We start from the raw sequence: 15124 nt of genomic DNA on the forward strand, positions 1-15124 counted from the left end.
CTCAAAGGAGAGGATATATTCAGAGGAGAGGATACATTCTAGCCATTTCAGTACTGAAGATGCTAGAATGTTTCCCCTACAGTGAGACACTCAGAGGAGAGGATACACTCAGAGGAGAGGATACATTCTAGCCATTTCAGTACTGAAGATGCTAGAATGTATCCCCTACAGTGAGAGCCTCAAAGGAGAGGATACATTCTAGCATTTTCACTACTGAAGATGCTAGAATGTATCCTCTACAGTGAGAAACTCAAAGGAGAGGATACATTCTAGCATTTTCACTACTGAAGATGCTAGAATGTATCCTCTACAGTGAGAAACTCAAAGGAGAGGATACATTCTAGCATTTTCACTACTGAAGATGCTAGAATGTATCCTCTACAGTGAGAAACTCAAAGGAGAGGATACATTCTAGGCTCTACCATCCCTCTGGCCCCGCCGTGCAGTCTTCGCTGTTCCCCGGATACGCGGCTTGCCCTCACTCCCTTCTCCGCTCGCAGTTTGAAGATGGTCCCTAGTTCTCAGTCACGCCCACCAATTCCCGGCGTGCTTTGCGGAAGTAACGGCTGCTGCTTGCGGTTGGAGCAGGTGACCGGAGGCCCCGCCTCCGCCTCGCGGTGCTGTCATGGCGGATCCCGCTCAGCTGCCGGTGACTCCGAGCCGCCATGAGAAGAGCCTGGGGCTCCTGACCAGCAAGTTCGTGTCCCTTCTGCAGGAAGCGGAGGATGGCGTGCTGGACCTCAAAGCGGTAATGGGGCTGCCCCCTCACAGCCTGCCCCGTGTTACTGCTGCCCTCGCCTCGTGGAACTGCCCCACAACATGTCCCTCCCCCACCTGTAACTCCTGCATCACCAGCTGCCCCATACCCACATGCTGTGACCCCCCCATGTACCCTGCATCCTCCCCTATGTGACCCCCCATGTACCCTGCATCCTCCCCTATGTGACCCCCCATGTACCCTGCATCCTCCCCTATGTGACCCCCCCCCATGTACCCTGCATCCTCCCCTATGTGACCCCCCATGTACCCTGCATCCTCCCCTATGTGACCCCCCATGTACCCTGCATCCTCCCCTATGTGACCCCCCCATGTACCCTGCATCCTCCCCTATGTGACCCCCCATGTACCCTGCATCCTCCCCTATGTGACCCCCCCCATGTACCCTGCATCCTCCCCTATGTGACCCCCCCCATGTACCCTGCATCCTCCCCTATGTGACCCCCCCCATGTACCCTGCATCCTCCCCTATGTGACCCCCCCCCATGTACCCTGCATCCTCCCCTATGTGACCCCCCCATGTACCCTGCATCCTCCCCTATGTGACCCCCCATGTACCCTGCATCCTCCCCTATGTGACCCCCCATGTACCCTGCATCTTCCCCTATGTGTCCCCCCCCCATGTACCCTGCATCCTCCCCTATGTGACCCCCCATGTACCCTGCATCCTCCCCTATGTGACCCCCCATGTACCCTGCATCCTCCCCTATGTGACCCCCCCATGTACCCTGCATCTTCCCCTATGTGACCCCCCCATGTACCCTGCATCTTCCCCTATGTGTCCCCCCCCATGTACCCTGCATCCTCCCCTATGTGACCCCCCCCCATGTACCCTGCATCCTCCCCTATGTGACCCCCCCATTTACCCTGCATCCTCCCCTATGTTACCCCCCCCCCCCATTTACCCTGCATCCTCCCCTATGTGACCCCCCCCCCCCATGTACCCTGCATCCTCCCCCATGTGACCCCCCCCCATGTACCCTGCATCCTCCCCTATGTGACCCCCCCATGTACCCTGCATCCTCCCCTATGTGTCCCCCCCCCCATGTACAATGCATCCTCCCCTGTATGACCCCCCATGTACCCTGCATCCTCCCCTGTATGACCCCCCATGTACCCTGCATCCTCTCCTGTATGACCCCCCCCCTTTGTACCCTGCATCCTTCCCTGTATGACCCCCCATGTACCCTGCATCCTCCCCTGTATGACCCCCCCCCATGTACTCTGCATCCTCCCCTATGTGACCCCCCCCATGTACTCTGCATCCTCCCCTATGTGACCCCCCCATGTACCCTGCATCCTCCCCTATGTGACCCCCCCATGTACCCTGCATCCTCCCCTGTATGACCCCCCCATGTACCCTGCATCCTCTCCTGTATGACCCCCCCCCCCGTGTACCCTGCATCCTCCCCTGTATGACCCCCCCCCCGTGTACCCTGCATCCTCCCCTGTATGACCCCCCCATGTACCCTGTATGACCCCCCCCCCATGTACCCTGCATCCTCCCCTGTATGACCCCCCCCCCATGTACCCTGCATCCTCTCCTGTATGACCCCCCCATGTACCCTGCATCCTCTCCTGTATGACCCCCCCCATGTACCCTGCATCCTCTCCTGTATGACCCCCCCCCATGTACCCTGCATCCTCTCCTGTATGACCCCCCCCATGTACCCTGCATCCTCTCCTGTATGACCCCCCCATGTACCCTGCATCCTCTCCTGTATGACCCCCCCATGTACCCTGCATCCTCTCCTGTATGACCCCCCCATGTACCCTGCATCCTCTCCTGTATGACCCCCCCATGTACCCTGCATCCTCTCCTGTATGACCCCCCCATGTACCCTGCATCCTCTCCTGTATGACCCCCCCATGTACCCTGCATCCTCTCCTGTATGACCCCCCCATGTACCCTGCATCCTCTCCTGTATGACCCCCCCATGTACCCTGCATCCTCTCCTGTATGACCCCCCCATGTACCCTTCATCCTCTCCTGTATGACCCCCCCATGTACCCTGCATCCTCTCCTGTATGACCCCCCCATGTACCCTGCATCCTCTCCTGTATGACCCCCCCATGTACCCTGCATCCTCTCCTGTATGACCCCCCCCATGTACCCTGCATCCTCTCCTGTATGACCCCCCCATGTACCCTGCATCCTCTCCTGTATGACCCCCCCATGTACCCTGCATCCTCTCCTGTATGACCCCCCCATGTACCCTGCATCCTCTCCTGTATGACCCCCCCATGTACCTTGCATCCTCTCCTGTATGACCCCCCATGTACCTTTCATCCTCTCCTGTATGACCCCCCATGTACCCTGCATCCTTCTCTGTATGACTCCCCAATGTACCCTGCATCCTTCTCTGTATGACTCCCCAATGTATCCTGCATTCCTCCCTGTATAACCCCCCCCATGTACCTTGCATCCTCCCCCCTATATGACCCCCATGTATCCTGCATTCCTCCCTGTATGATCCCCCCCATGTACCCTGCATCCCCCCCATATGACCCCCCATGTACCCTGCATCCTTTCCTGTTTGACCCCCACAGACACACACACCTTGTTCCCTGTATGATCCCCCTCATGTACCCTGTATCCTTCTTCCCTGTATGCCCCCATATACCCTGTCCCATCTGTGCTGTCGCCTCCAGACCTTACTGAGGAGGATGCAGCAGAGCTGTTGCCCCTTACAGACAATCAGATCCCACTGCCACTTAAGGGCCCTTCTACACCTGTGTTGCTCCATCTCACCCCGTGCAGCTTATCCTGCAGTCACTGGTTTACTGGCCTCTTGCTGTGTTGTAATGTTGCCATAATTCCAAGGGCACCTTGAAACTTGGCACAACGCAGTGCCCGAGTGCGGCATCTAACACCGCTTGATGGGGTGTGGCAGTTTATTCATGTTCCTGACCCCTCCCCCTTTGTTTACACCACCAGGCTGCGGACACACTTGCCGTCAGACAAAAGCGTCGCATTTATGACATCACCAATGTCTTGGAGGGTATCGGGCTGATTGAGAAGAAGTCCAAGAACAGTATTCAGTGGAAGTAAGAACTGCAGAAATATAGGGAGGGAGGGGGAGCTGTGCCGAGGCCTGATCCCTATCTGTGCCGGAGTAGGATTCATCCTCGGAAGGCAATGCTCCATGCAAGACAACTGAGTTATAGATGACATCGTATATTGTCACATTGCTGGCTGCCATTGCTATTTTGATGCTACATCATGCGTTTTTATGTCAGTCACCATCCTCCAGATAGAGTGGGGAATTCTAACTACATTAAAGGGGTTATCCAGTGCACAGAAAACTATAAAACAAAATAATTGTTAGTAACCTGCCCAATTCTGCGGTGTTCCACCTTACAAATGCCAGGTCAGTGATGGGATCCTTGACATCAGGAGTATGGCATGTAGCCACTGATTAGCGACCTGAGCTTGTAGAGGTGATTGGTTGCAGGGAGCTGCTTAAAAGGGTATTTTGCTCTAAACATCTTTTTTTATTTACTCGTACATTAATTAGCAGTCCCCCTGGGGGACTTCTAATACACCTACACTGATCTATGGTATAGATCAGTGTAGTATACATAATATAGCACTGATCCATTAGATTAGTGTTATATTACTCTGGGCTGCTGCAGACCAGAGCTATCCATTGCTGAGATGGGATCAGCCTCAGTCCGATGCTGAGGCCCGGCCGGCTCAGAAGAAGGGATCTCCCTTCTGTGATCTCATCACGGGTGGAGATCCTGTCACTAGACCACCACAGAGGTGCGTGACAAGGCAGTTAAATGCAGCTGTGACCCCTGGCAGGCTTCATCTGCATCTTTGTATGTTCTTTGTAATGCAATGCTGGGAGGGTTCATCTGAGGTCAGGTGTTGATGAACTCACTGTGATTAATCCTCCCAGCATTACAAAGTTGCAGATAGGGACTTGTTTACATCAGCCGTCTTGGGAGGGGGAGGAGGAGGAGAAGACAGATAAAAAAAGCTCACATGCAGTTTTTGTGTCTCTTGCAGTAAGATCAGAACTAGGAGAAGTAGGCTGAGTAGCTACTAAGTGTGGAATGAATTGTCTCACCATTGGCAGCAACATATAAAAAGTTATGTTTGAGCGAAATACCCCTTTAATTTAGCTGTAAAGCGGCCAGCCCTATAAAAGGGAACCTGTCACACCGGCACCCGGGGCAGAACCCACCCAAGCCCTGATACTTGCTCCCGATGCCAGTCTCGATGCAGAGAAATCCCCACCCAGCAATTTTACCACAGCGTGACTGTCAGGAAGGGGGTAAGTATCGGGGGCTCGGGTGGGTTCTCCCCTGGGTGCCCGGGTGACATGTTCCCTTTTTGTGCAGTGGCCTAATGTAAAATTTCTTGTTCTCAAATTGTGGCAGAAATGCAATATTTGAGATCTGTGAATATTTAATTTTTTTTCCCCCTTAAAAATAAAAAAGCTCCTTTTCTATATGGAGCTTTATCCCATAAATGCACTTTACAGAACAGAAAGGTGAAGCCCCACTATTTTGTGTGTGTGTGTAAGGGCAATCCACTTGCTCCTCTCTCTGGGTAGGGTATCTGTTGTGCTGTGTAGCTAATTTGGGATATTTGCTCTTAGGGGGGTCGGTCCTGGCTGTAACACTCGGGAGATTGCTGACAAGTTGATTGACCTGAAGGCAGAGCTGGCTGATCTGGAGCAGCGGGAGCAGGAGCTTGACCAGCAACGCATCTGGGTGCAGCAGAGCATCAAGAATGTGACAGATGATGTGCAGAACACTGGATATCCTTCTCATGTGTTGTATTAATAGCTGCCCTAGTTTAATGTCTGGAGGTAGTGCCCACCTCACTGCTTTATGTGAGTGCGGTCAAGTAAAGTGTGGGGTTATAAAGATTGACCACCTAAAAACCAGGAATTGTTGGACTCAAAGCAGCATGGCTTTACTGAGGGCAGGTCATGTCCGTCATTGTACTGATTTCCTTACCAATGCCACAAAAAGCTGTTTTGCAGCCTCCCCCCCCCCCCCCCCCCCCCCCCCCCCCCCCCCCCCCCTACACCACTTACCTGTTCATTCATTATCAGGTATATCCTTATCTTCCTTAGAGAGAGAATGGTGGCATCACACTGTTTTTAGGATCAGTACAGTGCCACTGGTCAGACCCCTGCTGATCAGCCGGTTATCCTCCATGCTATGGATAACATGTTGAGATGGAAATACCCCTTTAGTGGTGTGTTTTCTGAGCAGAGACTGGTTACAAGTTGTGGCCACATGTCTGTTCTGGGTTCTGTTCTTCATATATTTGTAAGTGATGTAGAAGATAGAAAATGTAGCAAAAAAGCACCCACATATATGGCATTGCCAAAATCGTAATGACCTAAGCAATACAGTGAACACATTACTGATATCACATTGTGAACAGCATCATTAGAGAGATAATAAGAAAAAACATTGCAGAATTGCTTGTACCCCACAAAAAATTCAAATACTGTAAAATTACACCAATAATAACCAAAACTCATCTTGCAAAAAAATTTAAAAACAGTCACCCAGCTTTATTGATGATTAAAAAAAAAGTATGACTTTTGGAATGCAACACCACAAAAATGGAATAATAATCACCAAAATAAAAAAAAAAAAACTATGCAAGTTTGGTATTACTGCATTTTTACTGACCTATGGAATAAAGACAATGAGGGAGATTTATCAGACATGGTGGAAAGTGAAACTCAGATTCCACCTTTAATTCCTCACAGACTCTTTGTAAAATGAAAGGTGGAATCTCCCCCAATGTTTTTACTATACGGTAGACAGTGGAAAAACAAAACTGCAGGTGGTCTTATGTCTTGGCCCTAGAATATGGGGACCCTGAAATCCTAACTGGAAGAAGCGCTGCATACATGCCTCCGCTTCATTCATTCTGTATGGAGCCGTTGGCAATAGAGGAATGCTGCTATCTTCTGTTCTTTGTGGCCGTGTAGAGAATAAATGAAGCAGCGGCAGGCTTGCACGGCCCGTGGCTTAGATTTTGGAGTCCCCATTCTTAAGATCACAGGGGGATGTCTGGCAGTCAGAATCCCAGCAATCTCTTAGCTATGCCCTATCCCGTGGATACTGTGACTACTGCATAACTTAGGGCAGTGACCCTATATAATACTTATACAGTTTGTTACTTAACAAGAACACGCTAGCATATCTAACCCATGAAGACATCTGCCGCTGCTTCCGAGGTTAGTCACTGCTGAAGTTACCGCTGTGCTGCTGTATCGGAGGAGCTGGACTTCCCATTGGGGCATTTTCTACTGACATTGGCATATCTATGCAGTGAGGACAGTACCCCATTGGGGTATATAAAGTAGAACACATTGGGTTTTGCCATTTGTTAATTTTTGCTGACTAGGTCTGTTAGTGGAGACTGTGAATTTTAAGAAAACCAGATTTTTGTGCATTCAGATGAATACGGCTCAGCATATCAAAAGAAGGTTTTATCATCCCCTTTTCTGGAACTCCTAGTACATACACACTATACTGCTTTATTTTGCAGGTGATACTTTGCTAGCCATCAAAGCTCCATCAGGTACCTGTCTAGAGGTCCCAGTTCCAGAGGTAAGTCTCTGCTTCTCTTAGGTCTTCAGTTTGTAATTGGCTCCTTAGTTCTGATTATCTGCTTTTCACTGGACAGGGGATCAATGGGCAGAAGAAGTTTCAGATTCACTTAAAGAGTTCCACTGGGCCAATAGAGGTTCTTCTAGTGAATAAAGACACATCCAACTCCCCTCCTGTAGTTGTTCCTGTCCCTCCACCAGAGGAACTTGTCCAGCCGACACCTGCAGTGACTGGCACACCTAACCCTTCACCACCTGGTCTGCAAGAAGACTCTGAAAACAGAAACCCGACACCTGCGGAACCAACTTCTCCTGCACGTAAGTGCAAGTTCTCTAAACTGTGCATAATGAAGACAAAGACCCTTGGTAATTCATCCAGCCATGTGACCACATCATATTTTTTTTATCCCATGTATAACTCTCTATTACCATCCTATGAGATCATGGGGGGTGGACGCATCTGGACCACAGATGCATTAGATGTACACCTCTTAAGGCCATATTGCACAGCATGTTATTGAGGAGGAGGCGAGTGCCGACCTGTCAGCTCAGCACTCGCTTCCTCCTCGTTCCCCAATTGCTTTCTGTGCTATTACACGCACAAACAGCGAGTGGGCATGTGTGGGATGGGCTCCTACCACAGCTGCTATTACACAGAGCAGTGAGCAGCAGACCGTTGCTATCATGATTTTTCAACATGTTGAAAGATGCACAATGTCGGCTGATCTTGTTGGTCTTAAAACATAAGCTATTACACATCTATTATTGGCCGGTAATTGGCCAAGTATGGCCAATAATTGTTTGGTGTAATAGGGCATTGAAGGGGTTATCCAGCGAAAATCTTTTTCTTTCAAATCAACTGATATCAGAAAGTTATATAGATTTGTAATTTACTTCTATTAAAAGCTGCTATATGTCCTGCAGGGAATGTTGTTTTATTTTCAGTCTGACACAGTGCTCTCTGCTGACATCTCTGGCCGAGACAGGAACTTAGGCCTTATTCACACGTTCAGTAATATTTTCTAGTCCTGAAACAACCCGCTAAAAATTACGGATTGGACATCCGTAGTGCATCCGTATTTCCGTAAATCCGTTTTTACTACTGACTGCGCTATACAAGTTGTTAAAGTTTAGTAGGTTAAAAAAAAAAATAGCACCAGTTTGCCAAACCCCTAAAATAAGTCACATGATCGCTTGTCAGCCTGTGGTTGCTTAGAAACAGAATCTTGTGACCTATGAGTCAACCGTATTTTTTTACAGGAATACGAAAATACGGATGCCAAACATGTTGCAATCCGTAAACAATTGGTTTCAAAGAGAGGATCCGTAAAAAAAATCTGGGTCCGCACTAGGACATGTCCTTTTTTTTTTTTTCCGCCATTGATTTTCATCCATTTTATCTACTGATGTGTGAATAGCCCAATAGACATCAATGTGCACTAACTCTGATACGGAAATACAGATCCGTAAATTACGGGATGTGTGAATAAGGCCCTTTGTCTCAGTTTTCTATCAATCCCCATAGAAAACCTCTCCTGCTCTGGACAGTTCCTGTCTCGGCCAGAGATGTCAGCAGAGAGCAGCCAATAAGTATGGGAAGACCTAAGATTTTTTTAATAGATTTTAATAGAAAAAGATTTTCGCTGGACAACCCCTTTTAAAATAAAAAAAAAAATAATTAGCTGAACTGACAATGCTCAGCCAATTACTGGCCGCGGCAGTCCTGGCCAATGATTGGCTGAGCGCTCTGTCAGCTCAGACAGGCCGCTCCGAAGCTGATGCTGCTGCGCGGGACCAGGAGAAGGAGACCTGCGTCTGGACAGGTAATGTATGATATTTGTGAAATTGTCGGTCACCTGCGATGCGCGGGTGGCGACCGATGATTTTAGGTGTGAACCTAAATGAACGATCAGCCGATGAATGTTTTATCTGATATGCACAGACTAGTAACGCTTACTGTTTTTCACACAGAGTCTCCTGTGTTAGAACCAGAAGAAGATAAAGGACTGAGCCGTCTTCCAAGTATAGACACTTGCCCCCTCCAATCTTCGGCTTCCCTAGACAACAGTGCTGATCTGCCAAATACTTCTACCTCATTCCAGCCAATCAAGTCTGACCCATCAGATGGTAAGTAATGAGAGAGAAAATTCTTAATATTTAATGGGGTATTACCATTTTATCAAGTTGGTGATTTCACAAAGGTAGCACTCTTCAAAAACTGTAGTGTAGTCTATGGGGTGTGGTGCTTCCATGAAGATCCTGTTTCTACAGCACAGCTGGGACCCTTGAAGATGCAAAGATCTACTGGAATAAGCTATCGCAATAGAAAGTATTTTTAATAACTAGTACTATTAAAATACATTCTAGTTGGACCCACTCCTGGTTTTAAGGCTAGTCTAAGTACAAAAATGGTGCGTGGCTAATCCAGAAATGTTAGCGCTGCCTAAAAGTCTGCAATTTGAGGATGAATAAAGTAAAAACATTTATTAAAAGTGCACAATATTTACGCGTTTCGAGGAACAGAGGTCCTCTTCATCAGAATAGCAGTGCAACCACTCCTGGTTTTGAAACTGCTGCCAAATACTGCCATGTGAAAGTGGATCTGTTTGAGTCAGGCATTTAGATATAAATATTAATGCTTTTTACTAAATTTTAGGCTAGGTTCACACTGCGTTTTTGCAATCCGTTTTTCTGTTGACTTCCATTAAAAAAAAAAAAAAAAAAAAAAAAAGCAAAACGAATCCATTTTTTTTTTTACGGACACAAACGTAGCTGACACTACTTTTGTGTCCGTTAAAAAAAACGGATCCGTTTTTTTTTTTTATAACGGAAGTTAATGAAAAAACGGATCAAAACAGATGCACACTAATGCATCCGTTTTTTCCATCCCGTTTTTCATCAGTTTTTTTTTTTTTGCAAAAACGCAGTGTGGACCTTGCATTACACTGATGCAAATGTGCGCGAAAGCACCTGTTAGTATAAAGTGCTGGGTGACGTCATTGCTATATGCCACAAAGTATCAAATAGAAAAGAGTGAGATGATTTTATGTCAAAACTGTGAAAAATCCCAAACCCTGGATCGGGAAAGAGTTTAAGGGTATGTCATTACTTGATTAAAGATCCTTTGCTTCTCCGGATGTTATGTTGTATATCTTATCCATATGCCATAGTGTTAAAGGGGAAGTCCGGGCCAAATAATTTTAAGATTTGTTATTGCCCAACAAAAGTTATAAAAATAGGCACTAGACACTTATTATGGGAAACGCACCTATGGTGCATTTTACTGCAACATGGCGTGTTCAGGTCTCTGTAAGGTTGGTGATGTCACGTCACATAAATTACCGACTCCTGCCGCAGTGGTGGAACAGATCGGAGTTTATGTGACGTGACATCACCAACCTTACAGAGACCTGAACACGCCATGCTGTAGTAAGTGCAGGGGAAATGCACTATAGGTGAGTTTCCCATAATAAGTGACTAATAGTAATTTTCATAACACTTGTTGGGCAATAACAAATCTTAACATTATTTTGACCGGACTTCCTCTTTAAATGGTGGGAGTAACCCCTAAAGCGACTCTGTACCCACAATCTGACCCTCCCCAAACCTTTTGTACATTCGGATAGCTGCTTTTTATCCAAGATCTGTTCTGGGGTCCATTCGGCAGGTGATGCAGTTATTGTCCTAAAAAGCAACTTTTAAACTTGCAGGCCCGTGCCCAACGGGAGTATCTGTGCCCTAACTTTGCACCATCCCTCTGTCCCTTCTCCCCACCCTTTTCATCATTATGAATGCCACTGGAACATTTTCTCCTGTCTGAACATTGCACAGGTGCCTTAACGATCCAGCCCATGTTCAGTATTCACACAGCTGATGAATAGGAGACAATCTGCCTGGAGCATTCCTAATGATGAGGAGGGCGGGAAAGAGGGACAGAGAGGGTGTGCCAGCATAATGCATACACAATCTAAGCCCCAGCTGTTGGGCACAGGGCTGCCAGTTTAAAAGTTGCTTTTTAAGACAATAGCTGCATCACCTGCCTAACGGACCCCAGTAAAGATCTAGGATTAAAAGCAGCTATCCGAAGGTAGAAGTGGTTTGGGGGGGGGGGTCAGATTGTGGGTACAGAGTCGCTTCAACAGAGTGCCCCCATTGATAACACTGGTTTCTAACTAGCCTCATTAACAGTGTGATCAGATGTTCCATGTTCATGTCAACAATTATGGGCAAAGCAGAAGCAACAGAACAGTTTGACTTGATCAGTGGACCCTTAAATCTCCCCACCACCTCTCTTCTGCAGCTGTTCTTGATATGTTATGGTGATTAATGGGAGATGTATGGATTCTTATGATTCTTTTCATTTCAGTGCTGGAATTACCCACAGATATCTCAGAATTATTTGATACCACAAAAGGTAAGTGATTGTCTGTCTGGTTACCTTATAGTGAAAACTTCTGTAAGACATTCTAGTCAATGTCCTGCATTGGACGATAATGGGCTAAACTGCATAGACTGCTCAGTGTCTTCAGCCTTCAGCCTCAGTGTTATGTACTCTTGTATTCTAGAATGCATCACATCGGACCTTCTGGAAGAGTTGATGTCATCTGAAGGTAAGTGTTCTGTGCTCGACAGCTGATGAAGCAAGTGACTACCTCTTACACAATCTTTCTTTGGGTCTTCTCCTTTCCAGTGTTCGCACCTCTTCTCAGACTTTCTCCACCACCTGGCGACCACGACTATGTCTACAACTTGGATGAAAGTGAAGGAGTCTGTGATCTGTTTGATGTTCCCATTAATCTTTGATCTCTGAACTCGGCCTTGTGCCTTATTCTGTACAGTGTATGGACACAATTGCTACTCTACATGAAGAAAATTCTCTATTTTTGGATTTGTTTGGAAAAAAAAGAAAAGAAATTATTTGTGTATTGCAAAGCAGCACATAGACTTAAGTGAAGTAGATGATACCAGCCTCTGTTTTGCAGCACTTCAGCAAGGCTTTACCACCAGCCTAGTTCAGAGGCCATCACTCACAAGTGTTCATGCAGATTCTCCATTATGGTGGCCAACACTGCCCCGTTTTCTTAGAGAATTGGCCGTCATGGATGAATATGTGGATATAAAAGAATTATTTTTCTACTGTTCTGTTTCAATGCTTCATGTCTAATTTTTAAGTGTTTAGTTTGTGTTTTCATTTTTGTGTTTTTTTTTTTAAATTCATACAGTTTTGGCCAGTAGCACACTGTGGAAGTAAAAGCCCTGCCTGCAGCCGCTACTGCGTGTTTTTGTAGTTGCTGGTTGTGTATGATGCTTGTTATAGTTGACATGAAAGTATGCCTCCAGTGACAAATAAACACTCCCAGTGCTCTTCAATTATGTACACGGTCACTGTCCTATTTTCCATGTTACAGATTCTGTGTAGCTGCAGCCCATTCACGATCTTTACATGCCTGCAACTAAGGGCCCTCCTTTGCCCCTCATTCCCTGCTCGCTGCCACCGCTATTTCACACGGCAACAGCGAACGGGTGAGTAGGGGAGGGGCTCCCCGGGTGATTGCTAGATCGCCCATAGCATACAGTAGTGGTCGTCTATTGCTGCCGCTCCTATTTCACGGAGCGACGGCAGCAGATCTTTGCCGTATGAGTCGTTTGTCAACATTTTTGAAAGACAAACGACGCAACGATCAGCCGACATGAGCGTTGTCGGCTAATTGTTGCCTTCTATTCCACGGGACGATTATCGCCCGATAATTGTGCCGTGGAATAGGGCCTTTACATTACATGTTGACTTTTCTCCTATGCTGATAGGTACACTTTTAAGTCTAGGGCACAACAAAAAATAGTGCTATCTGGTAAAAAAAAAAATTCACATGTTTAAGTTTTGATTAATCAGGGTCTGAGTGTTTAGATGCAGGGATAGAAGCATGTGGCTTCATGCCTATATCCCCACTCTGAACTGACCCAGCCCCATAGACTTACATTTAAAGTCCTCCTCGGCCACGCAGTGCAGAGTTGGGAGAGAATGTACCTAGTTTGTACTTCACCAGGGTCATTATAATGATTGGTCAGGGTCTGAACACCTACGCCCAAACAAATTAAAACTTTTAAAATGTCTGTACATATTAAAGGAGAAGTCCGGCGAAAATAATTTTTTTATATGTTATTACTGATGGAAAGTTATACAATTTTCTAATGTACATTAATTATGGGAAATGCTCCTATACTGCTATTTCCCTTAATTTAGTGTACCAGGAAGTGTTAGAATTCTCTCTAAAGCAGTGACGTCACGACGAAAGGTGTAATTCCTATGGAGTGTCCAGTAGGGGGCGCACTATATATAGAAGTCAATGAGTACCATTGACTTCTATATATAGTGCGCCCCTGCTGGACACTCCATTGGAATTACAATGGATGTGTATGTAATGTAATATACAGTGTTTTTGATTGAATACATTTATGAAATACTTTGGGGAGCAAGTGTCCTTGCTCCCCAAAGTATTCCATAAATGTAAGCAATCAGTACATCACAGTAAGCCCGCCGCTGCCGAACGCCCGCCACTGCCGCCGCTGTGGACTACTCTCAACTACTACTCTCCCCACCTGCTCATAGCATGTGCAGGTGATGGGAGAGTAGTAGCCGGGTTATATGGCTGAGATCGCCGCCGCGATGCCGCGCAGGGGGAGCCGCTCATCACTGCAGCTATCATCCCCCTCGGCTCCCCCCTCCTGCTGCTTCCTTACTCTATGTGATGGCTGACTTCCTGCCCGGCCGCCGCTCTCCGTCCACACGTGCCGGTGGCCGGGCGGAGAGTCAGCTATCACATAGAGTAAGAAAGCAGCAGGAGGGGGGAGCGGAGGGGGATGATAGCTGCAGTGATGAGCGGCTCCCCTGCGCGGCATCGCGGCGGCGATCTCAGCCATATAACCCGGCTACTACACCTCCCATCACCTGCACATGCTACGAGCAGGTGGGGAGAGTAGTAGTTGAGAGTAGTCCACAGCGGCGGCAGCGGCGGGCTTACTGTGATGTACTGATTGCTTACATTTATGGAATACTTTGGGGAGCAAGGACACTTGCTCCCCAAAGTATTTCATAAATGTATTCAATCAAAAACACTGTATATTACATTACATACACATCCATTGTAATTCCAATGGAGTGTCCAGCAGGGGTGCACTATATATAGAAGTCAATGGTACTCATTGACTTCTATATATAGAACGCCCCCTGCTGGACACTCCATAGGAATTACACCTTTCTTCGTGACGTCACTGCTTCTGAGAGAATTCTAACACTTCCTGGTACACTAAATTAAGGGAAATAGCAGTATAGGAGCATTTCCCATAATTAATGTACATTAGAAAATTGTATAACTTTCCATCAGTAATAACATATAAAAAAATAATTTTTGCCGGACTTCTCCTTTAACCCTTCGGGCTGCAGCTAGTTTGGGCCTTAATGACCAGGCTAATTTTTCAAAATCTGACCTGTCTCACTTTATGCTCTTATAGCTCAGTGATGCTTTAACGTATGCTAGCGATTCTGAGATTGTTTTTTCGTGACATATGGCACTTTATGTTAGTGGCAAAATTTGGTCACTACTTTGTGTGTTTTTTGTGAAAAACATCAAAATATCATGAAAAATTTAAAAAATTTGCATTTTATGAACTTTGAAATTCTCTGCTTCTAAAAAAAGAAAGTCGTAGCACATAAATTAGTTACTAAGTCACATTACCAATATGTCTTCTTTATTCTG

At 46.7% G+C, this 15124-nt stretch overlaps 1 protein-coding gene across 1 annotated transcript; it reads left to right on the plus strand.

The window, feature by feature from the left end:
- The first annotated feature begins 542 nt into the window (after positions 1-542).
- E2F4 (E2F transcription factor 4) lies at positions 543-12745 on the plus strand. Its single transcript, XM_069966462.1, has 10 exons — positions 543-748; positions 3716-3825; positions 5388-5549; positions 6952-6995; positions 7310-7371; positions 7448-7688; positions 9342-9497; positions 11737-11784; positions 11936-11980; positions 12061-12745. Exons 1-10 carry the CDS (start codon positions 626-628, stop codon positions 12171-12173), a joined length of 1104 nt encoding a protein of 367 aa, XP_069822563.1. The 5' UTR covers positions 543-625; the 3' UTR covers positions 12174-12745.
- Positions 12746-15124: the final 2379 nt, after the last annotated feature.

This window comes from Dendropsophus ebraccatus, chromosome 4 (genome assembly GCF_027789765.1).
Source record: "Dendropsophus ebraccatus isolate aDenEbr1 chromosome 4, aDenEbr1.pat, whole genome shotgun sequence".
Lineage (NCBI taxonomy): Eukaryota > Metazoa > Chordata > Amphibia > Anura > Hylidae > Dendropsophus > Dendropsophus ebraccatus.